Genomic DNA, 26,529 nt, shown 5'->3' with positions numbered 1-26,529 from the left:
ACTTCAGTTGTGGCAGGGAAAGTGTTGGTGTATATTGCTTCTCATATTGAGAATTACTATGTAAAGCCATTAGCATACATTAATTTAGCACAAGTTTTGAATGTTGTAATTATATTTCAATTTAAGCTCATCTTAGTGTTCACAAAGTATTGATTTGGACAAGAAATGAAATACACTGTGTTTCCAGTTTATTGAATAAATTTGCTACAGATGGAGTTGTGTATTTTCTTTTTTGGCCATAAATCCAAAACAAGATATCCTCCCAGCTCAAAGATAAATGTGATAAAATGAAGACACAATGTGCAATATCTTTCCACCTTGAACAATACATCAGTTCAGCCAAAATTTCATAAAATCTCATCTATTTAGAGCTATTCATGTTCTCAACAGAAAGCCAAGACCATATTAATGATGCTCCATAATATAATAAAATAGCTCAAACGTCTAGACAGATAATAAAAATACAGATTACATCAATATTAAAGAATACCTTGCAGTCTCTTTTTCTTTTTTTTAGTAGTTTCTGTTAAAATAATACATGACAATGCTTTAGAAAGCAAAAGAAAGACAAAACAAAAAAATCGGGTCTCTGTAAGAGATGCAGTGTTGGTCATAATTGTACAATACATTACATTTAAAACAGACCATCAAGAGTCTTTATCAAGTTCCTGCACCGAAGCTTCTATTTAACTTCATTCTCAAAACCAAGGAAATCCATAAGACAGGTCGGGCAGAGCTCAACCAGATGACATTAGGAAAGGTCCGGTTTTCTCACAGCCTTAAGCCAGAGAAAACTCTTTCAGTAGCTTTATTTAATAGAATGTGGTTTATAAAGAGAGGAAGAATGAGGAGCACAACAGTCCTCAGCTGATCCTCAGACTCATTATGATGTCACAATACTAGAGTAACGCAGAGTTTGGATTTTACGTGCCTTCATTGCCAGAGAGCATTTTACTCAGCATCATGGCAAAAGCAACAGCCAATCCTCTTGATTCTCCCCAAAGAGACGTCTGATTTTAAGAAAGCTCATGATTAAGATAGAATTCTCTGCACATAAACTATTGTGCTTTGATCGGAGATTTTCGACACCACTCACAGTTAATGTTATCTAAACCTTTACATCGCACATACCGCATACATACAAATAGATGTTTGGCACTCAGTTTGTGTAAAAATCGAACTACTCTGCCATCCTTATGAAGCATACGTGCTTTGTGGATGGCTTTGAATTCACTTGAGACAAGGTTAGGTCAAAGATCTGCGAAGATACCTCAATAAAAGATATCATGTGACACAATACATGCTGTATTTTCATTGGCTAATATTGAGGGAAATCTTGGGGAAGCAGAGGTTTATGCTCTTTATCATCTTGTGGTTTTCCTTCCTTACAACCTTCAAGAAAATTCTGGTTTGGGTTGCAAGGGGGCTTTCTGAAGGAATGATGCATATGGTTGGGTGAGAGGCGATGACTTTTCCTTAAATGGCAATCGCTGTCGGAGTACCATGATTTTCTCTGCTGATTTGAGCCATCCTGTGTTGCGAGTGTGCAAATAGAAACTCCAGATCTCCTGTCCATTCAATCTCTGTCTTTGTGCATGGCTGGTGTACAGCATTAGCGTTGTATGAGGACTTTGCTGGAGCAGGGCTGTGGAACAGCACTTTCAGTGTCTGTGTGTCTCCTCCGGTCTCAATTAACAGATGAGAGAGAGAGAGCCCCACTTCACTAACTTTTATCTAAGAGAGAGAGAAAGATGGTTATATTTTCTCAAATTTGAGTGGTGTTTGCCTTTTTAAAATTCGGCACCACAATGCTAGGGTGTTCTGAGTGGTTGCTAGGTCATTGCTAAGGTGTTCTGGATTGTTATTTTGTTTTTAACTGGCTGAGCCGAAAGAGCCCACCCCCAAGTCTTTTGATATTCTTGTCTCTAGATATGGCTTGGGTGCCTCCTTCGATATAAATCTGTTTGTTTGTTTTTTTGTCATTTTATCATCTGCCAGGTGAAAATCATAACTCCTAAACAAGCCACAATATTTGAGGCATAGATGTCTGCAGCATAAGCAGAACAGGAAAAGCTGTGCTGAAATGTAATACTCAGGAGGGGTTTGTTCAAACCCTTAGCCCCAAGTATAAGCAATAATAATTGTAAGGCTTCCCTAAGAAAGCACATCTAATGAACCTTAATAGTTTGTGTAACAGCAAAATACACTAAACCTACCTTTGTTTTCCTCTGTGTCAGTAGCCGTTTCCTCTGATAGCCTTTGGTGTAGTTGGTTATACTTGATTTCTATATCCTGAAAATTAAGCATGGAGCATTACTTCAATTTGGTGCAAGAGAGCTGCAAGTTTGAAGGTACTGAATGTATTTTCTAGGATTATAGGGCAATTTTTTTACTGATAAAGGGCAGTTGCACCTTCTTAAAATGTGATTTGTACAACCTAGTCTCATAGAATGAACATTCTCTGATAACAGGAGTAAGGTATCTCACTATGGGAATTCACCTCAGGCGTATCCGACACTGGAAGCAATGACACCATGTCTGTCAGCTGACAGACCAATCACAGCAGTGATAAGGGAGCCCCACCTCCCTATACAAGACACCGCCACAGGTCTCTTCTTCATTCTCCGCATATCTCTTTTCAGTGCAACTGCAAGGAGGGAAGTGTGCTGAGATGCCTCACTCCTGTTATCAGAGAACCAGGGTTACACGAGTAACCTAAAGTTCTCTTTCTAACATTCGTTCGATATCTCACTATGGGATATAGCCAACTCCCGTACTGCTGATATACTGTCCGAAGCATACCATCAACAGACTTTTAGTGTCCAATGTACACCCACCTAATCAATTTGCAAAGAATGGATGGTGGGATTGAGTACACATTGCTGTACTTCCTTGTTGTTGATTTGTGTGTGTATATTTTATACAATATACACACCATGTCAGTTTGATCAGTTTGACTACCCACACCAAGGACTGAATGAGCCAATGACGGCTCTGTAACATCCAGTCTGTAAAATCAGACAAAAGTGTGAGGCGATGACCAATTTGCAGCCACACAAATGTCCTGGACTGAAATGTCCTTAAACAGCGCCCACGAGGTAGCCATGCCTCTGGTAGAATGCGCTCTCAAGCCCTCCAGCAGTCACAACCCCAGACTGTTATAACTTAATATAATAACTTCCACTACCCAATGAGACAGGCACTGTCCTGATATGGGTCTGCTTTTACGAGAATCAGTCCAAGAAACAAAAAGCTACGCCTTAGTTCTCTCCACGTACAAACGTAGAGTACGAACTGGACACAGACAATAAAGCCGTTCGTTCTTCGTTCTCTCCACGTACAAACGTAGAGTACGAACTGGACACAGACAATAAAGCCGTTCGTTCTTCGTTCTCTCCACGTACAAACATAGAGTACGAACTGGACACAGACAATAAAGCCGTTCGTCCTCCGACGAGGAAAATGGCAGCGGGTGAAAAGCCAGTAAGTCCACTGGCTCACAACTGAACATGGGTCACTCACCTTAGGCACAAAGGCTAGATTCATTTTAAGAGACACTCTCGACAAATCCACCGCAAAGCGCATACAAGAGTGATGTACCGACAAAGCATGGAGTTCACTAACTTGCTTCGTGGTCATCAGATCCAGTAACAAAGCTGCCTTTAGCAAAAGGAGCTTCAATTCCATACTTTCAACAGGCTCAAAAAGAGGCTGAGAAAGCGCATATAGAACCACGGACAGATCCCATGACGGAACTAGCGGTTTATTCACACTGTTCAAATGCCGAGCGCCCCTCATAAACCTGCAAGTAAGTGGGTGTTGACCTACTCAAGTCGAGTACTTGAGTCAATTCCCAAATGACAGGCCGATATGGCAGCGAGATAAACCTTGATGGTAAAAAAGGCCCTGCCTTTATCCAAATGTTCCTGAAGAAACCACAAAATGTCTGCCACCGAACATAAAAATGGAACAGTGTGTCTGTGTGCACACCACTGCTCAAACATACTCCATTTCCGATCGTACGTGGAGTGCGTTGAGGCAGCCCTCGCGGTCTGAATCATTTCAATCACCCTCGGGGTTAATCACTCAAATTTAGCCTCTCACGGTCCAAGCCCAAAGAGCTACTTGGTCTGGGTCGGGGTGAAATATTTCCCCCCGTGCTTGCAACAGCATGCCCCTGTGCAGCGAGAGGGGCCAAGGCTGGCCGTATAAGTGTTGTATTATTTCTGCCAGCCACAGTTTCCCCAGCCAGTACGGGGCAATCAGTATGACTGAGTGACCGTATTTTCTTACTCAGAGTTGGAATGATTCAACTCAGTGGGAGAAACACGTAAAGTGGTGGGAATGGCCATGGATGCACTAGAGCCTCCACACCCATAGGAGCACCTTCTCTCACCAGAGAGAAGAACAGAGGGCATTGAGCGTTTTCGTGCGATGCAAAGAGATCTACGGCAGCTCGCCCGTGTCTCTCCCATAGCTGACTCACCACCTGAGGGTGAAGCTTCCACTCTCCGTACAGAGGATTCCCCCTGGACAGGAGATCCGGCCCCATATTCACCACTTCTGGAACGTGCGTCACACGCAATGAGAGAAAGCGGGCACCGCTCCACACATTCAACTTTTGTGCCAAGCTGAGAAGTCACTGTAAATGTATGCCACTGTTGTCATGTTGTCCGATCTGACTAGGACATTGTGGCCTTGAATCAACTGTACTAAGTGCTTCAATGCTAGAAACACTGTCAGTAACTCCAGAAAGTTTATGTGTGCACTGCGTAGCACTATTGCACTATTCTGCCTACGCACACCGCGACCAATCCTGTGAGTGACACGTCTGTCGTCACTACTTTCCTAAGAGAGACCGCCCTCAAAGGCATTCCCCTGTGAAGGAAAGCGGGGATTCTCCAATGATGGAGAGCGAGCATCCCTCATTGTCACCCTGCGATTTAAATGACGGCAAGGACACAAGTGCTGCGCTGCAATCCAGTGCTGAAACTCATATCTTGTCAATAATAATAAACTTTACTCCTCATAAAGCATCATCAGATGAAAAATATATTTACAAAACCCTTCATCTGGTGAATCTATAGGCTATAAAAGCTTAATTTGGTAAATACTTAAATATAGAGCATTGTAATGGAGCCAAGTCTCCATCATCTCAAAATAAGAGTCCCTGGTGTGTTTCTGGCTTGTTTAAAGTCCCATGTTATGCACAAATCATTATTTTTTCTGGTTATTATTGGGATTTTGGTTAAATGATAAGTAACCTTATAGCCTCTATGTCTGTGCCTGTCATAGTAAAGAAAGACTTAAGACAATTTTTTGACATTCAATAAAATCAATTTTATTTCTCAGTCTTTTCCACCACCGTAGTTATAGGTATCGATAAAATCCACTATCGGTCGACCTCAAAATTGTATATTGTAGCTAGATCGGTTTGTGTTACCTTCAGGTGCAGCAGGTTGGCCTGTAGTAGACGTATGTAAGTCATAATTTGTCTGTTGAGGTTTGGTCCTCCACTGCTCTGGGACGAGGAAGAGAGGAGCTTCTTCAAGTCAATGCCTGAGTCTCCACCAGCCACTGGTTCCCCACTGCTGCCATGTACATCATCATCTGTGCTACTCTCACCAGAGCCTCCGTACACCTCCAGCACCATAAAACTGCCTGCTGAGACAGAGAATGAATAGTTAGATGATATGACATATTGTTACGTCAACAGTTAAAGATGCACAGAGTAATTTCTTGGACTTTATAGTGACACCTACTGTTGTGGATGCAATATCACGCAAAAGCAAATGCTTTCGGTTAACGATGCCGTTGTAGAACCACCCTATTCGCAGGTGTATTTGTGACCTGTTAATAATTATTCTGCAACTAAAAGTGTCTGACAATAGTGGTGATATTGAAATAAAGTGTCTCATGTGAGAGCACTTTATATTTAAACATACAGTTTGGTCCAAATTCTGAGACCACTAGTAAAAATGCTTCTAATTTGCAAAGATTATTCATGACAAATTATCAGTATAACATTTTAAGCAACAAGTTTAATGGAAAAATAACATGAATTTCCAAATGTCTTAGCATTGAACATGAACTTGAGCTGGTATGAACTCCACAAGTTTGTGAAAAAGCTGATGATCGATTGATTCAGAATGATTTGATAATTAACATAAAAAAAACGACACAAAAATGTACTATTCATTTCTTTAGAAAAATGAAATAAAATACTTTGTGCACCTTTAACTCTAGTGCATTTTTGGGCTGTCGCCTGCAATTTTTCACACTCCAGTTTAAAAGCTCACCTGTTAAACATACTGTGGACTAACTACCAAAAATGTGTCTAATTTTTTTCAGACTCCAATTATTCATAAGTAATATTGTGTATGTTTTAGGGATGTCATAAAATGTCGATTATTGAACAGTATTTTATCGATATATTTTTGAGGCATATATATTTAAATTAGCTGACATTTAAATTAGAAGCCCAATATGCGTGCTTTTCAATTCACTCAGTTGGTCTCTGTTTAACGTATTGGCATTGGAAGACCACAAGAGGGTGATATAACATGTATCTCACTCACACAAACTAGGCATGTAAGGATACGCAAATTTCACGATACGATATGATACAAAGCCTCACAATACGATATGATAAAAATAATTAAAAAAACACCCACAAATAGGTGTGTAATGATATGAAATGTTCACGGTACAATAACCTTCAAAATAAATACTACGGTATTACGGTATCGTGGAATTAAGATGTCTTGCAAAAATTATTGCCAGTTTCATATTTATTTATGATATACCGTATTTTCCGGAAATAAAGTCGCAACTGAATATAAGTCACACCTGGTCAAAATCACATTGTTCAGAGAAAAAAAACGGATAAATTGCATCTCTTTATAATACTAGTACACTGGAGCAGCCGCCTGAGTTCTGACGGCCGTGCAGTTCACACGTGTGGCTTTTAAAATAAAGTGACGGTTGAGTGAAACAGGAGGATGTCGCAAGTTACAGATTTATTTGATTAAGTTTATATAATGTTGTGCAAATGTAGCCGATTTTGTTTTAATTTAACTGATATTTACAATGGAAATTTTCATTCCTTTACATGGATTTTGGGGAGGGGGGAATCAAAGCAATACCGTGAATTATAAATGTAAACGGTTTGATAACAGTTTCTTTTTAAAACCGTGGTATACCGTGAAACCGTTACTTCCCTACTCAAAAATGTTTCACTAAAACGTATTCAAGGATTCAACATAAATGTCTTTAAAATCATAAAATGACATTAAATCATAAATGACAGTGTCTGAAACTGGCAACAAAAAGTAGAGCTCTATAATAAAGTAAATTAAACAATAGAACTGCATTTATTCTGTTTGACTGTAATGAGGAAAAACTAATATGAACTCACAATTTTCATGTTTTTCTTGAGAAAAATGTTTGTCTACACTCAAGTAATTTATATTTGTATATCACTTTTCACAATAAACAGTTTCAAAGCAGCTTTATAGAAAATCATGCCTTAATGTCCTAAAGCCCCCAGTGATCAAGCTAAAGTGACTTTAGGAAGGAAAAAACTTTTCAATGTTATTTAGTTGACGAACTTGACCTCTGGTTTTATGAAATATATACATAATCCAATATTATTTAGTGGCTTGAGCAAGAACCAGTCAGCACCCGTAATTTTTTTGGCTTCTTCCCGCGTTTCATGTTGTATGTAAATTTAACCGGCGTTATTACCGGCTTATAACATGTCCGCACGTGTTGTGCTCATACCCATTTACATTTCGATGTCAAAACCAGAGAATAAGTGTCATGTAATCACGGGTTCCTTACGTTATCAGAATTTTGAATAAGCTTGTTACTTACGAGCGTCTTGCTCAGTGTCATGCTCTAATTGTCAGTTTATGCACCAACATTGTTGTTTCATCAAATATCTCGGCCTCTGAGTGGACTAGAAGCTCTAGGTGTCATTAGAAAGCCAAGATCCTCACCTTTGTGATGATATACAACATGTTATCAATAGTCGATAACATATAGTATATTTCCGATTATTTATTCAGCATGCTTTTCCTGCTGGACTGCATATTTTGTTCTGGACATCTAAGATATAACATTGGATTATTCACACAAGCAAGCTCACAGACAAGTAAACAATGTCTAATCTTTTTGAAAAATGCCTACGGTAAATCAGATATAATGTTTTAAGCTATTTGGGGCTTACAGCAGCAGTGATCGGTGCAAAAATTAGACATTTGTATTTGATGACTTAAAGAAATTATATTTCACTTTATGATTCTTTTGAAAATCTTATGAACTGTGGTATTAATCTATTTACGTGCTATTTGAAAGATTTTTATATTCATATTAATATTTCTACCACATTACCTCTAGGTGATGCTTATTTGCAACGCGAATGTTTTGAGGCCTTATTTTGTTATTTTATGTAACATAAATGCAGATGTGATGGATAACTATAAAAAGTTCAGATTCTGAGCTTTCAAACGATACCCCATATGCCTGACTTATGTATTTGGAGACTTGAAAATTTTAAGCGTAAACTTTTTTCGTGACATAGCGCCCCCTTCTGGACCTGCCACCGTTCCGCAGAGTTGAAGAGGTTAAATCAGATATTGACTTTATTTACCATCATTTTCCTAAAATACTGTTAATACAACTAAAAACAATATTTTCAATGTGAATTAAGTTATTATGAATTCCTCCACAGAAACAATCTAACTTCTCTACAAGAGGACAACCACACACCACAATCCTCAGGCGTCTCAAAGAAGCCGGTGTCTCCAGAGGGCAGTTCCTGTGTGTTCTCTACTCTGGTCTCGCCTCTGTCTGTCCTTTCAGAGCCGTTCTCAACCGAGGATGCATTTACAGCGTTGTCCTGTGTCCCCTGCTGAGAGTCTGTCCTCTGCATATGCTGCTCTGCTCTTTCAGTGTCTCTGTCTGTGTCCTCCTGAGAGGACATGTGGTTGATCAGCAGCTGTCTCAGTGCTGCCACTAATCAAAACATAATAGGGCGAGAAATAAATGGATCTGAAGGGTTAGGATGTTAGGATTTTTTCAGTACATCTTCAGCAAACATAAAAAAACTAAATTGTTCTACTTTTATTCTATTTGCAAAAAGATTTTTGGGGAATTTAAAAGGGATATTTCCTATTAACATACTAAATCAGAAGATATAAAATAACCGTCTTAAGACAAATATTTTTGTGAAACATCGTGTGTGCCAAAGACTTTTGCACAGTACTGTGTGTCATGATTCCATGGTGGTGTTTTGCACTCACATGTTCTAAGAGCTTCATCCGCTCTGAGTGGCTGGAGCTCAAAGGCTTCGGCCTCGTCCTCATCTATGGCGATGCCCAGTCTCGAACGCTGCTTCAGGAATGTCAGTCTCTCAGTCAGATCAGCCACTACGAATGCTTCATCATCTTCACCTTGATCCTGTAGTGAGCTTTCTTCTTCTTCCTCTTCCTCATCTGATTTGGTCTCAAACGGATTGGTGCTAACTGGTGGGGTTTGCATGACCTCGGTGCCATCTTTTTCTATACAAAGAAAATATACATCAAAAAATATTATGAACAACTACAGTAATCACTCTATTTGCACAAAGTTTGGGAGGTTTGAGGCACTTAGTAGCAAGTAAACTACAGAGTGTTTCAAATTATGCTTGTGAAATAAATCATATATATTACTTTGTATAAACAAATTCTTTGGTGTTGACTGTGCGACTGTACATGGAGACTGCTGTGTCATTATTTAAATTAGCTGCCACTTCATTACTTACCAGTCTTTCATTGTGGTACCATTTATTTTTAGATTTCCCTGTCTCTAAATGTCACATAAAAACTAAGGCTGTCAATTTAACTTAAGTCAGTGCGATTAATTATATAAAAATTAACCTGTTAAAAAAATTTATCATGTCCCCGGATCGTAATATGGAATATTGCTACTATCAGAGTAATTCAGCCTCAGATGGCACGGACCGCCCACAGAGCTCTCAATAGTTAAAGGTTTAGTCGAAGGTCTGGCTAAGCAGACTAGCTTGAAACTATCAAAAGATAAGAATGTGTTCTTGTGTTCAAACACAGCCGGACGGAGTGCGATTCCGAATGCACTGATCTCTAGACATGATTTTCTAAGTTATAAAATACGTTTGACTTGATACAGTGACCTAAAAATGCTGTTTTTTATGCGACACAACCAAAGTGGGACGCTCCATCTGATGCATGTGTACATTGATGCGAATTCAAAGGACCCTTTTCACACTTCCGGGTTTTGGAATGCGGAAGTAAACAATTGCAGGGTGAATGGGAGACCACGGCAAATATAATTTTTGCTTACCCATTAGCTACAACCTCAAAAGAAAAAGCCACTAGTACGTTTCCACAACTTTCCAAATCAAGAAAAAAATAGAGAGCGATGGATTATGACAGTCAGAAAAGAGAAGATGGAAAATGTACTGTCATTCCCCCAGCAGCTGTATTAGAAACCTCATCGATTCTGTGGTAGGGTTGTGCAGTATACCAGTACTAAAGAAATATTGCGATACCAAAAAAATTTAAACGGAACGATATCATCTTGTAGTTAATTTCGGTACCATATTAAAGTATGCTGCCACTAGCAAAATGTAATGTAATGTGAGAGTTTTTAAATGAAATCAAAGACCATTTGAAAATAATAATTAAAAAAAGTCTCGATATGGGCAAGTGTGATCATTAAACAGCAGAAGGATGTCATTTTATGAAATAAAATAGTCACATGCGTGACACAGAACGAATGAGAAGCGCCGTCCTGCTCCGTTATCTCCTTCACACACACAAGCTGGCATGCACACAAATGCAATGCACACTACTAATGCTTGATTTTCATGCAGTGTGTCCAATAGTATCCATCTGCAGAACCACAGTGCAGCGTGTTTAGTGTATAATCGGCTGTGAGCTCTCAAATGACCGTTTTCACTGTTGCAGCTCGGAGATTTCAGCTTGCGAGTCGCAGGAAGCTTGATATAATGAACTCTTCACAAACAGGAAGAACTTCAAAGGTCTTTTAAAATAAAAGTCCCACTGAAATAAGAGCTTTATTTAACTGGATGCGTGGAATTGAAGACATTACGACAGAAAAATATAACGACTGTATAAAAGTGTGATATTCAGAGTAGTCGCAATAATACTTATAATAACAATAAGATAATATTAAATGGTTATTATTTTTTTATTATTATCTGTAAGCAATTTCACAAAAGCAAGTGTACTAAATAACAGCATGTTGTGATTCAGCCATGGCAGCCTTTTGCCTCAGATAATCAGATTGTTTTCATTGAATGTTTTCATTAATACTGTTAAGCTCTGTTGTGCATCTTTTTTTGTTTTGTTTTTTACCAGAAATTATATATATATATATATATATATATATATATATATATATATATATATATATATATATATATATATATATATATAAGTATTTGATTAAATACAATTTGATCATAACATTTCATTAAAACATTTAACATGGAATCCAGAAAAATAAAAAAAAGAAAAGGCGTCATTTGTATCTATAAGACATTATGCAGTTCTTTTAGTCAAGTAATTTTCTGTGTAATTTCATCAAAAATAATTTTTTTGAGTTTTTTTCTTTTTAAAAATGTGTTGCCTAAGTATCGAGCTAGTATCGATACCGAGGTACCAGGGCTAAATTTTTGTATCGGAGCAATGCTAATCTGTGGTAACTTTTTTTTTTTTTTTTTACTAATTCCAGGGTAATATAATACAAAGTACAATGTTATAAATGTACAATAAACCATTTAAAAATGTAAAATATAAAAAAGTGTGTTAGATTTACGCTGCTACATAAGGCAGAAACGTGTCATCACAGTCTGTGAAAAGGGTCCAATACAAAAAAGATGGCTGTGAACTGTAGGCCAATAAAACTCTTATGTTTAATAATATGGAAATAAACAATATATATTGCCTTCTAAAGTATCTTTTTGTCTCATCAATGCTTTATTCGTCTGCCACAATAATTTAATGTATTTTAATTGTCTGAATTATTATTTTTTATTTTTTTATTTTATCTATTGACAGCCTTAATAAAAACAAAACTGTGATTGTCAATCAGATGATATTTTTCTATCTAAGTGGACAGAATTATTTAAAGAAATCATTCACCTGGAGTTTGAATGCTCCCTAAGGAAATGGGCTCAGAGTCTTTAAGTTTCTGAACACCAGAGTTCATCAACTCAACCTCTTCACGTTCCCCACTGTGAAAACATGTCAGAAATTAGCACGTTAGTAAAACAGAGGGATTTAAAATTCTCTCATGAATGATGGAGAGGACTTAAACTCACTCCGTCTGAGGTAATGGAATGATGTTTTGTAGTTTGGTCTGCATGCAGTCTGCTCTTTGTGTGATAAGACACTGCCACCTAGTGATGGGAAAATCAATCAAAATTCGAAAATGAATTGGGTTTTCAGAGGCTTTTTAGGCCTGTAACTGCAGACATAAACCCTTTACAATCCCTTAAGATAATATGCAGAAGTCCAAAACATAAAATCTTAACGTAAATGACTGATAAAAGGGAATCATGGCTTTAAAGTGCAGCACTTACGTCCTCTGCTCAGATACAGTCTGTGCCATTAGCTCGTAGATCTGGGCTCCGTTATCAGACATTGAGATCACAAAGAATGACCTGTTGTCTGTAACACATTCACACAATACAGTTAGTCCAACTACACTCTTAAATATGCTAGCCTTTGTGTTAGTTTCATGAAAAAGCCTTTTGACCCATTTGGCATCGAATTTAGGTGAGTGTTAATATTTCACAAATTGTTTTACCTAATATATTTTTTAACAGGAGTCACATCATCTTTACAAAGCTGTTTGAGTGTTTTTTGAAGGCAGCACTGCTTACCAGTGGCGACCGAGCGCACCATCACTGTGCTGAGTTTGATGATGGGGCTGAAGATGTGTTTGGTCTCAGCAGTTCCAGCCAGATTCTTACTGTGGCATTTTAAGATCAACTTCTCATCCTGCCGCTGAAGTAGCACCAAGATATCCTCCAGCAGCAGTGTATACAGCTCTGAGCACACACACACACACACACACACACACACACACACACACACACACACACACACACACACACACACACACACACACATATTAATAATTTAATATTATTACATTAAAGGTGCCAACTTATAAACTTTTGTAGCATTATTTTTTGCCTGAATAATTGTGGTAATTTTGTTTAGGAATAGTTCACCCAAAAATGAAAATTCTGTCATCATTTACTCACCCTCATGCCATCCCAGATGTGTATGACTTTCTTTCTTCTGCTGTACACAAATGAAGATATGTAGAAGAATATTTCAGCTCTGTATGTCCTCACAATGCAAGTGAATGGGTACCATAATTTTAAAGCTCCAAAAAGCACATAAAGGCAGCATTAAAATAATCCATAAGACTCCAGTGGTTAAATCCGTATCTTCAGAAGTGATATGATAAGTATAGGTGAGAAATAGATCAATATTTAAATAATTTTTTTGCAATAAAATCTCCTCCCTGCCCAGAAGGTGGCGATATGCACGAAGAATGTGAATTGCCAAAAAACAAAAGATGAACATGGAAGTGGACATTTATAGTGAACAAAAGATAAATATTGATCTGTTTCTCACTCACTCCTATCATATCACTTCTGAAAGATATGGATTTAACCACTGGAGTCATATGGATTGCTTTTATGCTGCCTTTATGTGATTTTTGGCCCATCAAAGTTATGGCTACCATTCACTTGCATTGTATGGACCTACAGAGCTGAGATATTCTTCTAAAAATCTTCATTTGTGTTCAGCAGAAGAAAGAAAGTCATACATATCTGGGATGGCATGGGGGTGAGTAAATGATGAGAGAATTTTCATTCTTGGGTGAACTATACCTTTAATATGTATAATGAGTACTAATGGCCCGACCAAGTTGCTGAATACTGAAGAGGCACTAATATGTAAATGTGGGCAGTCATATGTTAATGTGCACGTCAATGCAATGACGAATGGCCCGTTTTTGCAGCGTAGCCTCCATTAATGGTCATAGTACAACAAACTATTTCATTTCCTGTTTTCCATGAACTTTTAAATTAGGTTTGGTCTATGGTGAATTCTGAGACAAGGCATACCCACCAATTGTTTTGTCTTTGTTGACTTTCCAGGATAGGGGTCCTTCATGCACCATTTTCCTCTTAGTCAAGTCCAAGTTCTAGAGGGAGAATAGATATATTGATAACAATAGCTCACCGACAGATCACTATTCACCGTAAACAAGACTTTGAATTGAAACAGTCATGTACATTGTGCATTCCTATGGACAGGGATGAAATTCAGAAACCTTCAAGATGAAAACTGAATGGGTAGTTTTTTTCTTCATCTGCTAAAACAACTCACTGCCCAATAAGATTTCTATCATGCCCATATGACATTATCACTATCACTGAATTCAAGTGAGTGAAATTTGTGTTATTAGATTAGGTTATACTTTACATTGAGCATGTCAAATTTGTATGGTCAGATTCAATCACAGAAATGCGAGGTCTGACCTTAAACTCAGCGATCATAGGATTCTCGCTCTGCTTCAGTGAGGACAGGTCCAGTCGTCTCTGGTAGTCCTCTAACCTCTGAGGGCAGCGGAGAAACAGGGATCAGTCCAGGATGCTTTAGTTTCATCACTAATCTTTCAATCTGACCTGAGGTCACTTTTCACCAAATCACTGTTATTTACTCACCTGTTTGTTCTCAGCTTCTTTCACCTCCTGGTTGACGTGAGTGAGAATCTTTCTGCAGCACTCACCAGCCTGTTTCACTTTACTTCTCTCCTCTGGGTTCTCTGCAGTCACAACACATGACCATCAGTCACACATTTCAATAACAACATATACATATGTGTGTAATTAAACCTGTCGCAGTTATTACACAATCGTTAGATCATTATTTGATCCAGGGGTTGTGTTAACTGAAAATTTTTGAAACACTGACGGATAATTCCAAATGCTCTTTGACATTTTTACAGATATAACAGAAACAAGAAAACCATTTTAACTAGTGCATCAGTTTTGATTTAACTCTCTCTCTCGCCGTGTGTGTGTGCCATTTATTGCCTGGTATTAAAGATGTGTTTCGGGCAATCTGATCACAAATGGACAGGCGCCACTGCCATACTGTACCAGGTAATATGAGTCTCTTTTGACCAATTGTGTTCGGACTTGTGTCTGATTGCATGACTGCATTTATCACTCATTACGTCAGTGTGTAAATGCATTGTAATATAGCACAAAAAAGTATAAGAACAAAAAGAAAGTGCAAAAAAAGTTTTTTTAATTATTGTATGAGCTGCAGACTGACAGTTTGAGACGTCACAATGTGCATAAAGTTAAATCGACATTGCTCTGCCAGCTACTCTATTATTATGTCTTGCTCTTAGGGCCCATATGGAACATCTGTACAACTACTTATTCATGTGATTATCTAATCAGACAATCATGTGGCAGCAGTGAAATGCATAAGATCATGCATATACAGGTCAGGAGCTTCCGTTAATGTTCACATCAACCATCAGAATGGGGAAAAAATGTGATCTCAGTGATTTCGACTGTGGCATGATTGTTAGTGCCAGACGGGCTGGTTTGAGTATTTCTGTAACTGTTGACCTCCTGGGATTTTCACACACAACAGTCTCTAGAGTTTACTCAGAAAGGTGCCAAAAACAAAAAAACATCCAGTGAGCGGCAGTTCTGCAGACAGAAACGCCATTTTGATAAGACAGGTCAACTGAGAATGGTCAGACTGGTTCGAGCTGACAGAAAGGCTATGGTAACTCAGATAACCGATCTGTTCAATTGTAGTGAACAGAATAGCATCTCAGGATGTTGAATCTTGAGGCGGATGGGCTACAACAGCAGAAGACCACGTCGGGCACTTTATTAGGACCATAGTGTTCCTAATAAAGTTATAAGTGAGTACAATTCTCTATAATATTATTTATTCTTCTAAAGGTGTATGTGTCTTAAGGTTACACTGAACAAAAAAAGACAATCAAATAGCTAAACAATTCTTTAAATGACAAGTAACCGGTAACAAAAACCAAAATAATTGTGACACATCTGTAATATCAGCGTTTAATAAAGTGGCTGCTGAACCTGTGTATTTGGCGATGTTCTCCAGCAGAAGAGGATACTTTGTGAGTCTCTGCGTCTCCACAGGAATAATATCTTTCAACTGCAGCCTGCGGCAATTCCGGTTACTCTCCGCTTCCTGCAATCCAAACACCATTATATTATAACGACATTTACTCTTTTGTTCAAAAGTATGCTCTGTATTTCAGCCGTGTAAAATTATTTTAGTGTACATCTAGCTTTTCATCCCTTGATCAAATATTTGTCTGTGGGTAAGGGGGTAGCACCATATGCATGTAAGCAATGTGCTCTTCAAGTTACAGAGACAATTTCTAAATTTGCGGTCTGAGAGAGAGAGAGAGAGAGAGAGAGAGAGAGAGAGAGAGAGAGAGAGAGAGAGAGAGAGAGCTGTAATTGGATATTGGGCTGGGATGGAATAGGGTTTGGGGCAACGCTTTCTTTTCATCTCGGAATTTAGCACATCAGTTAATACATTTTAAGTTGACCTGTCACGATTATGAAATATGGCTGATGATTAATTGTCAAACAAATTATTGCTTTATAATTGTTTTAGGGCTGTGACGATTAATTGTCATATATATTGTCATATTTCTTAAGGTGTATGTGTGCTTCATACAGTATACCTTAAGAACACATGTTTACATATTTAACTTATAAATCAAATAATAAAATAGGGATATATGATTTCCTTTTAAGGCTTTACCGACTTATGTCATCATTCATCAAATATCAAAATATTTCTAAATACATAAAATATGTCTCTCTTTTTGGTCAACATAGTTTTGGTCAATTTACATGTAAATTGTTTTTGGAACATATTTTATTTTATATATTTTTTTAATTAAATAATTGTTTTTATAGATTTTTATTATACTATATTATATTATGCTATAATAAAACATTTCTGTTCTCATTTCTTGACTTTCACGCGTTATTTTAATGCTCTTTGATTAAACACACAATCCCTTATTTCTCATGACGCAAAACCTTTGAGATTTCATTACATAATTTTATCACTCCACAGAAATAGAGTAAGCACGTGTCTCCTCTGTCACTGTGTATCATTAACACTGTGTGCATGAACCTGCTATGTCCAGGAACATTTGCCATTACATGCTCATTTTAAGTGAAGCCGGAGCTCTTTGTGTTCACCATCAAAGTTTAGATTTGTTTGTTTATATTTTCACGGGAGTTTGGCATGAGCCTCTCCTGATGGCGCACGCATCAGAGTGCTTGAAAAGCACTTCACGAGCTCTTCCGGACAGGAGCTGCTCTGGTTGACATCCACGGTGCTGCTCAGTGATGCTCGAAATTCAACTGAATGATGTGCCGTTGATGATGTTTATACACTGGTGGCCAAAAGTTTGGAATAATGTTCAGAATTTGCTGTTTCGGGAGGAAATTGGTGGCATTCAACTGATCACAAAGTATAGTCAGGACATTACTGATGTAAAAAACAGCACCATCACTATTTGAAAAAAGTCATTTTTGATCAAATCTAGACAGGCCCCATATCCAGCAGCCATCACTCCAACACCTTATCATTGAGTAGTCATGCTAAATTGCTAATTTGGTACTAGAAAATCACTTGCCATTATATCAAACACAGTTGAAAGCTATTTGGTTAATTAAATTATAATAAGCTTAACATTGTCTTTGTGTTTGTTTTTGAGTTGCCACAGTATGCAATAGACTGTCTTAAGGTCAATATTAGGTCAAAAATGGCAAAAAAGAAACAGCTTTCTCTAGAAACTCATCAGTTAATCATTGTTTTGGGGAATGAAGGCTATGCAATGCTTGAAATCGCCAAAAAACTGAAGATTGTATAGAAAGGTGTACACTACAGTTTTCAAAAACAAAGGACAACTGGCTCTAACAATGACAGAAAGAGATGTGTAAGGCCAGATGTACAACTAAACAAGAGGATAAGTACATCAGAGTCTCTAGTTTGAGAAATAGATGCCTCGCAAGTTCTCAGCTGACAGCTTCATTGAATTCTACCTGCTCAACACCAGTTTCATGTACAACAGTAAAGAGAAGACTCAAGGGTGCAAGCCTTATGGGAAGAATTGCAAAGAAAAAGCCACTTTTGAAACAGAAAAAAAAAAAAAAAGGTTAGAGTGGGCAAAGAACGTCTTGGTTCCATCAGGGAACGGAGGTTACGAAAGTAACCAGGACGTTCCCTATCTGTCACTCACTCGACGTTGTGTCGATGTACTGATACTAGGGGTCCCTATACAAAACGCCATGACTACTGAACTGTGTTACACGAACTAGTGGTGCAAGATGGGCAGACCTCTGTGTGCCTCGTAGCCAGCGCACCAGGCCTTCACATAACCTCCCCCGACGCTTACGAGCGTCAAACGGTCCTTCGGGAACAAGTCGACTGCCCAACAAATAGGGACAGGCTAGCCCAGCCGTGGCCTCTTTTCCTCTTTTTTCTTCCCAAAAAGAGTGGAATATGTTAACCGACTGGGGGCCATAAATGTCTCCGTCGATGGGGGGGTGGGGGGGTGGGGTGCCACTCCCAAGGGGAAGACACCGCGGAGACCACACCCCGCCCGGGGGGGGGGGGGGGGTGGTATTTCGGATTGAGATACATCACAAGGTCTTACCGAGTCTTGTCGGAAGTATGTCATGTGGAGAAGTCACCTGGTAGGTCCTACCTGAGGGGGGAGGAGTTTCTACAAGCATGGTGACCGGCAGATGGGCCTCTGCCCAAGGAAGACGCAGTTTACCGACAGGGAAATGATTTAGCGAAAGATATATCACATGGGGTCACCTATGAGGAACCAGTGCATTTGGAGCACCGACCCCTGTACAGGGCTTAGTTAGCACATTTACTGGGCCGGCAGCGAGTTTCTCCGCAAACTCGTCTGCCACAGGGCTAAGGAGGAAAATCATCCAAGGATCACAACTTGTGAACACAACTGGGAGTCAAAGGCGCACGTCTTCAACTCATGGGAGGGGAAAGGCGCTATACGCAAGCGGTACAACCGGCCAGCTGTCCCGGAATTTACCTGTTCAGACCTGACAACACACGGGATGAAACCGGCTCAACCCGGAGATTATAGAACCTCGCAAATGGCAAAGGTCGCCCAGCCCACTGCTCTGCAGATGTCTGCCAAAGAGGCGCCACTGGTCAGGGCCCAGGAGGCCGCTACACTCCTAGTAGAGTGGGTTTGTGATATGTCATCACGATGGCATCAATGACCCAGTGGGCGATCCTCTGTTTGGAGACAACGCTTCCTTTCCGCTGTCCACCAAAGCAGACAAAGATCTGCTCAGAGCTTCTAAAGCTCTGCGTGCGATCCAAATAGATGCGTAAAGCACGCACCGGACACAGCAACGCCAAAGCTGGGTCTGCCTCCTCCTGGGGCAGCGCTTGCAGGTTCACCACCTGATCCCTAAACGGGATCGTGGGAACCATGGGCACATAGCCCGGTCGGGGTCTCAGGATCACGTGAGAGTAGCCCAGACCGAACTCCAGGCACGTTTAACTGACAGAGAACGCCCTGCAGGTCCCCTACCCTCTTGATGGAAGTGAGCGCAGTCAGGAGGGCAGTCTTCAAAGTGAATGCCTTAAGCTCAGCTGACTCCAGGGGCTCGAAGGGGGCTCTGCGTATACCCCGAAGGACTACAGGGAGGTCCCATGAGGGGATGAGATGTGGTCTGGAGGGATTCAACCTCCTAGTGCCTATCAGGAACCTGATGATCAGGTCGTGCTTCCCTAAGGACTTACCGTCCACTGTGTCAAAGTGTGCCGCTATAGCGGCTACATACACCTTCAAGGTGGAGGGGGACAGCCACCCCTACAGCCTCTCCTGCAGGAAGGAAAGCACCGATCTGACTGCGCATCTCTGGGGGTCTTCGCGTCGGGAAGAACACCACTTAGCGAACTAACGCCACTTAAAAGCATACAGCGCCTCGTAGAGGGAGCCCTAGCCTGAGTGATCGTGTCTACCACCGCGGGTGGTAAGCCACCTAGGTCTTCCGCATCCCGTCCAAGGGCCAGATGTGGAGATTCCAGATGGTGCCCCTTCCCTGAGAAAGAAGGTCCTTCCTCAGGGGAATTCGCCAGGTGGGGGCTGTCGCGAGGAGCATGAGGTCCGAGAACCACGTCTGGGTGGGCCAGTAGGGTGCTACTAGGATGACCTGCTCCTCGTCCTCCCTGACCTTGCAGAGGGCCTGTGCAAGTAGGCTCACAGGGGGAAACGCGTTTTTGCGTAGTCCAGGGGGCCAGCTGTGTGCCAGCGTGTCTATACTGAGGGGTGCCTCGGTCAGGGCGTACCAAAGCGGGCGGTGGGAGGATTCCCGGGAAGCAAACAGGTCTACCTGTGCTCGACCGACTCGACTCCAGATCAGCTGGACCGCCTGGGGGTGGAGTCTCCACTCTCCCCCTGAGCATAATCTGTCGTGACAGCACGTCCGCTGTGGTGTTGAGGTCGCCTGGGATGTGAGTGGCTCGTAAGGACTTGAGACGCTGCTGACTCCAGAGGAGGAGACGGCAGGCGAGTTGTGACATGCAACGGGAGCGCAGACCTCCTTGACGGTTGATGTACGCTTGATGTTATCCGTCCGGACCAACACGTGCTTGCCCTGGATCAATGGCCGGAACCTCCACAGGGCGAGCAGTACTGCAAACAACTCAAGGCAGTTGATGTGCCAATGCAGCCGTGGACCAGTCCAGGAGCTGGCGGCTGTGTGCCCGTTGCATTCGGCACCCCAGCCCGTTTTTTGGAGGCGCCTGTCGTAACCACAACATGCCAGGAGACCTGCTCTAGGGGAACCCCTGCCCGTAGAAATGCTAGGTCTTTCCAAGTGCTGAAGAGGCGGCGACAGATTGGCGTGACGACCACGCGATGTGTTGCATACCAGCTCCTTTTATACCCGTATGTCCGGGGGAGCGGCATGCAAATTCCACTCACCAATTCCATTTGGCCTTTTTTCAAAGATCACAGGTGTTTAGGGCTCCCAATAGTGACCCCTAGTGTCACTACATCGACACAACGTCGAGTGAGTGACAGATAGGGAAACACAGACATTGGACAACAGATAATTGGAAAAGAGTGTTATGGATCTTAACCCCATTGTGGGATCAGCTAGACTGTAAGGTGCGTGAGAAGTGCCTGACAAGATCTATGGCAAGTGCTACAGGAAGCGTGGGGTGAAATGTCACCTGAGTATCTGGACAAACTGACAGCTAGAATGCCAAGGATCTGCAAAGCTGTCATTGCTGCACATGGAGGATTTTTTGATGAGAACTCTTTGAAGTAGTTTAAGAAGAACATTTTTTTCAAATTGTAATTGTAATTTTTCACGTTATTAATGTCCTGACTACACATTGTGATCAGTTGAATGCCACTTTGATGAATAAAAGTACCAATTTCTTTCCATAAGAGCAAAATCTGTACATTATTCCAAGCTTTTGGCCGCCATTTGGCCATTAAAATGTGATTGGAATTTGAAATGCACAATAATTGAAGTTAGATCAACTAACCGCGCAATCAGACGATTATTTAATAATTGCTACAGGCCTAATCTTAAATTAATTCACAGGGCTTACACCACTCCCTGAAAACACTTGGTTGGCACCAAGATGCATATGTTTTGGGACGACCTGTCATCTCTGTATTTTGGTCCAGTGTAGCCTCAGATTTATCTGACACTTTGGGCCACAAAATCATGTAATCACCTTCTCTGTTCTCATTAAATGATGAATCTTTGTTGCAGCTCTCGATTACACATCGCAAACTGCTTCTCGCTACACAAAAAAACTCAATAAAAACACTCTTCTCCATGCTTGGTTTACACTAGAAAATGCATGCCTTTGAATTTGTAATTTAACAGGTGGATATTTATGCTGACCTGTATGAAGGAGTTGAAGCGCTGGTCTTTCTTCTGTTTGCTCTTGATGAGTTCCAGGGCAAAAGGCTGATTACTGCAGTATGTGCCCGCTGCTCTCTTGACCTTCTCTTCCTCTTCCCCACTGAACTGTGGGTAAATACAGGAGTGAGTATGGAACTTCCTTCCTGGAAAATCTAAAGGTTTTAGATGGTTTCTAGCATCAGAAACAGAAACAAGCTAACTATCATGTTCAAAACCAGCATGACCGACTATTACAAACTGTTTTTTCCAGCTGGAAATTCTCTTCAAAGAGCCGATGAGATCAAAATAGGTGTTTTATGGTTTTAAATCCATGTCTGTTAGCTTTGAGGGCAACTATATGCCAGTGTACTCCTAAATGTTGACAAAATTATCATGAAGCAGAAACAGATGTTTCTATTTTACAGTCTTTCTACTCAATAAAACAGACCAAAAATACTGATGACTCATCTTGCACTCAAAGCATTATGCAAATTTCTGTCCAATAAAATGCTCTCTAGGATGATACCACCTGCAAATCATGGTTCATGGCTGTCACGTAACTAAAGGCTATGTTAAGCCCTTCAATACAACCTGCCCCAACTTCTTGTTTCAATAGGAAATACATGAAGACAGGAGAGAAAACTGCCATCCTCAAGGCAGTATTTAATACATGTATTTTGCTGTATATTTTTCTAATATCTTTCTTTCTTACCCAGGACAGCAGATCGTCTCCTATTGAGTCAATGACCACCGTCTCAGTCTTTTTCCGAACTGCTGTCATTTGTTCCATTAAGGATACTGAAGACAGGCGAGAAAGAAGAGATTGATTGTTTATTTCAGACGTTTTAAAAATTAAGTGTTTAAGTGAAGTTCTAATGAGTTTTACTGTGCAGCTGAAGGATCTCATCGAGGTTGGTGAAGATGTTTTTGATGTCTGCAGGAGGCAGGATGGTCTCTCTGCTCAGCGGCTGGTGAAACACACTATCCAGAACCCTCAGCATCCTCACATGTGCTCTCTCAGTGTAGAATAACTCTGTGAAGAACATGAGACAAAAAAATAACTGCATGCTCATATGAGTATGCATGAGTGTGACTATGTTTACATGGAAACCAGAAAGCAGCTTATTGCAAGAAAGTGGCATTCCCGTTTACATGCATTGTAGAAGACGCATACTCTTTTCTCCCGTATACATGTGGCTTGGTCAATAAGCAGCTTTACATTTACATTTATGCATTTGGCAGATGCTTTTATCCAAAGCGACTTACAGTGCACTTATTACAGGGACAATCCCCCTGGAGTTAACCTGGAGTTAAGTGCCTTGCTCAAGGACACAATAGTGATGGCTGTGGGGATTGAACCAGCAACCTTCTGATTACCAGATATGTGCTTTATCCCACTACGTCACCACCACTCTGCTTTCACCATAGCATTGTAATATCCTCGCAACCATTGTGTAAATAACAATCATGGCATCCGAGGAAGACTTAGCTATTTTAATTTCCGTTGCTACGCTTTATTTTTTAGATATTCTAGAGTTGTTGCTGTGTTTGAAAAATCTGCTTCTTACTTTACCGAGATCGTGACGATGCAGTGTTTCTTGTCTCCATGTAAACCTCCATTTATATGTACCTGAATAACCTCCGATGATGCCTTTATTTATTTATTTCCAAAGGCGATGTTTCATAAGCCACGCTGAATGCGAGATCTGCGTGTCTGTTTACTATACACTGCTAAGAAAGAGAGAATGCTCTCTGAAAAGAACGGAGAGTAAAATGCGTTTATTAATTTGCCAAGATGAAACAAGATGCAATTTTGGTGCAAAGAAAGTTAAAGCAGCATTTGCCCAGCGGCTTTCTGCTCTTTGCTGGTTGTGTAAAGTTTGTGGAGGCGTGTCAGATGGCGCGGAGGACTGTCCTGTCAGCGCCTGATCTCTCATTCATTCTGCCTGAGCAACAGTGTGTAATTAAACGATGGCAAAATGCGATAAACGGTAAAACTATATGCATTCAAAACCAATGAGCTTATGAAAATCATAATTAATGATAATAATATGACAACATATATTGCCAGCCTGTAATATAAAGCAGCATAATGTAGCATTTTTGTATCGATAAAATAGCTGGAAGTGGCTGATACCGGAAGTTGTCCACATTCAAGGTTGATAATGGCGGCGCCCTAGTTTCGCTGAAAAATAAGGTGGATAGTCAGGGTCCGAAATTAACACCCTCTATTTGGCCGGTGAATTTCGCAGCATCACAGGCCACTCTGGTGGGTGCTTTTTTTCTTTTCTGTTAGTTTGTGTCAGCTTTTAAAATAATTTTACACATTCCAGTTTTGTCCTCAATGAGGCTCTGCAGGCCTACATTTCTGAATTTCCAGTGGCTGTGGGAGTAATTTGTAATTACCCACCAGCACACATTGCAAGTTCTCTGGTAATGATCGCATTATAATTCAAACCACATGATTTTCATGATGTTCAGTTTCGATAACGGTTCTATAATGTTCATTCTTCCAGCAATGCGGACAGAAAACCAGACTGAAATACTTTGTGTCTCCTGTATTACTATTAAGCACCGCAGCAACCCTCATTGCTACTGTATCTACAGCTTGAGATGAGACAAAGTGCTACTCACTCCAAGTAAACAGAGAGCCATTACTGCGTTTTGTGTACTTAAGGCAACATATAGTTTATAATACGAAGTGAGTTAGGTGAATAATCTGAAAATGTATTCTAAACGGACTATCTAGCAATTAAATATTTCATAAATAATAAAACAATACAGTTCTTTAAATAAAAAGTTCACTTTTAAGCATGCTCACACTATTGTTTTTTTGTCTCTCATGTCTGTAAAATCCACTTGTAAAATGCAATAAAAAAATTTAAATAAATAAAAATTGGCTGGTAAGAAATTTGACTGGTTGGTAAATGTTTTCATCATCTACCAGCCACCTTGGCTGGTGGGCTAAAAAGTAAATTTTGGACCCTGTTTATAGTGTATGTGCTTCTCTCCTTTCCCACGGCACTCCCAGTAATGTTGAATTCTTTGTGCTGTATTGACTTGTTGATATGATGTATGGCTCCATCCTATGACGTTTGTTATTCGGTCTGTTCAAGCATATGCTCACTCTTCAAAAACCTGTAAGAACGCAGCTTATGCGTTAACATGACCACATAAGCTGCGTTCTCCAGGAGAAACCCAGGTTTGTTAAACCACTTTCTCTTAGTCCCTTAAACGGCATAAGAAAATCTATGTTCTCGTTTACATGAAGTTTCAGAAAGCCGCTTTCTGCAAAAACGCTGAAATGCTGTTTCCTTAAGGACATGTAAACGTGATCAGTGTTTAGTATAATCCTATTACTTCTTCCCTGTTATGATGGAGGGACCTGCCCTACATTTTTTCAGTAGTCCAGTTACAGTTGCTGTTCTCTTGTTATTTACGTTACATTTTCGGTTTCAATTAATAATGGTTCATTTAAAATCAAAATTTGTGTATTATCCGATGGTTAAAAGGCTGATATAAGTTTTAGAGATTTAACACTAAGTATTGTGTGATGAAATTATTGTTCAAACAGAGTAATTAGTGAAGTAAATAATTCCAATACAGTCTAGAAAAAGTCATTCGTAGCTTATTACATTATTTAGAGTAACAACTTCACCACTACTCATACAATGGACCACACATCTCCACAGTGAATGCTCAGTGTGTCACTCACCATTGATGACTTCCTGTCTCTTGATTTCCTGAGGGGTGAGTGTGGCCAACACATCTCTGCTCACCAGCGTCTGCCAGTGAGGATGCTCCAGCTCCACCTCAGCTACCTGATCATCTTCACTCTGAACATCTCCAGAGCCCAGCGGCTCCATTCTGCTGTACAAACACACTAAATAACTAAACACAAACTAAACTGAACACATCGAAAATCCAAGCGAAGAAAAAGCACAAAACAGAAAAACACAACAACCCTTTACAGTAAGTGCAAAAGTGCCAGTCAAAGCTCTGCCACATAGTTCCAAAGAACAGACGTATGCTTGTACAAATAGAGTAGTGACAGACCAATATATCAGCCAGGCCAATTAATCAGCCATTTTTGTGATTATTAGTATGCTTTCCCATGCAAAGTTTGGAGATTAAAAAAAGTGATAGATTCACCTGATTCTGAGAAAATATTTAAGTGTAAAATAAAGTGCAATAAATGTAATCATACAATTTAAGCAATTTTGTGAACTTCCCATTTGCCGTTAAATACACATTGTTGTGTAATGCAAATATTACAATTATTTGGCCTATGGGCCACCTTGCTGTCCTGATATTGGCATTGGCAATTGAAAACCCCCAGAGACATTATAAGGGGATGAGACAGCCCACTCATATATTTATGGATGTGAAAAATTGCTCAATTTGGAGGACATATACAAATAAAAGTTACTTGACTAGTGCTTTTCACAATACACGTA

General features: G+C 40.1%; 1 protein-coding gene across 4 annotated transcripts in view; it reads right to left on the bottom strand.

The window, feature by feature from the left end:
- Positions 1–166: 166 nt before the first annotated feature.
- arhgef12b (Rho guanine nucleotide exchange factor (GEF) 12b) overlaps positions 167–26,529 on the bottom strand; it is a 112,255-nt gene continuing 85,892 nt past the window's right edge. For 2 of the 4 annotated variants that reach the window (XM_051664803.1, XM_051664830.1), the window contains 17 exons: positions 25,788–25,942; positions 22,959–23,105; positions 22,785–22,870; positions 22,073–22,198; positions 16,208–16,322; positions 14,798–14,898; positions 14,612–14,689; positions 14,199–14,274; positions 12,932–13,099; positions 12,629–12,716; positions 12,368–12,445; positions 12,189–12,280; positions 9,306–9,563; positions 8,773–9,018; positions 5,444–5,664; positions 2,217–2,292; positions 167–1,734 (listed from right to left, as the gene is read on the bottom strand). In XM_051664803.1, coding sequence (XP_051520763.1) covers positions 1,724–1,734; positions 2,217–2,292; positions 5,444–5,664; positions 8,773–9,018; positions 9,306–9,563; positions 12,189–12,280; positions 12,368–12,445; positions 12,629–12,716; positions 12,932–13,099; positions 14,199–14,274; positions 14,612–14,689; positions 14,798–14,898; positions 16,208–16,322; positions 22,073–22,198; positions 22,785–22,870; positions 22,959–23,105; positions 25,788–25,942 — 2,122 coding nt within the window. In that variant the 3' untranslated portion in view covers positions 167–1,723. The remainder of the gene's footprint in view (positions 1,735–2,216; positions 2,293–5,443; positions 5,665–8,772; positions 9,019–9,305; positions 9,564–12,188; positions 12,281–12,367; positions 12,446–12,628; positions 12,717–12,931; positions 13,100–14,198; positions 14,275–14,611; positions 14,690–14,797; positions 14,899–16,207; positions 16,323–22,072; positions 22,199–22,784; positions 22,871–22,958; positions 23,106–25,787; positions 25,943–26,529) is intronic. The other 2 variants (XM_051664822.1, XM_051664813.1) reach the window with 2 other exon arrangements.

Source organism: Myxocyprinus asiaticus, chromosome 3, assembly GCF_019703515.2.
Source record: "Myxocyprinus asiaticus isolate MX2 ecotype Aquarium Trade chromosome 3, UBuf_Myxa_2, whole genome shotgun sequence".
NCBI lineage: Eukaryota > Metazoa > Chordata > Actinopteri > Cypriniformes > Catostomidae > Myxocyprinus > Myxocyprinus asiaticus.
Note: the sequence above shows the minus strand (reverse complement) of the source record. Positions and strands in the feature narration are given on the sequence as shown.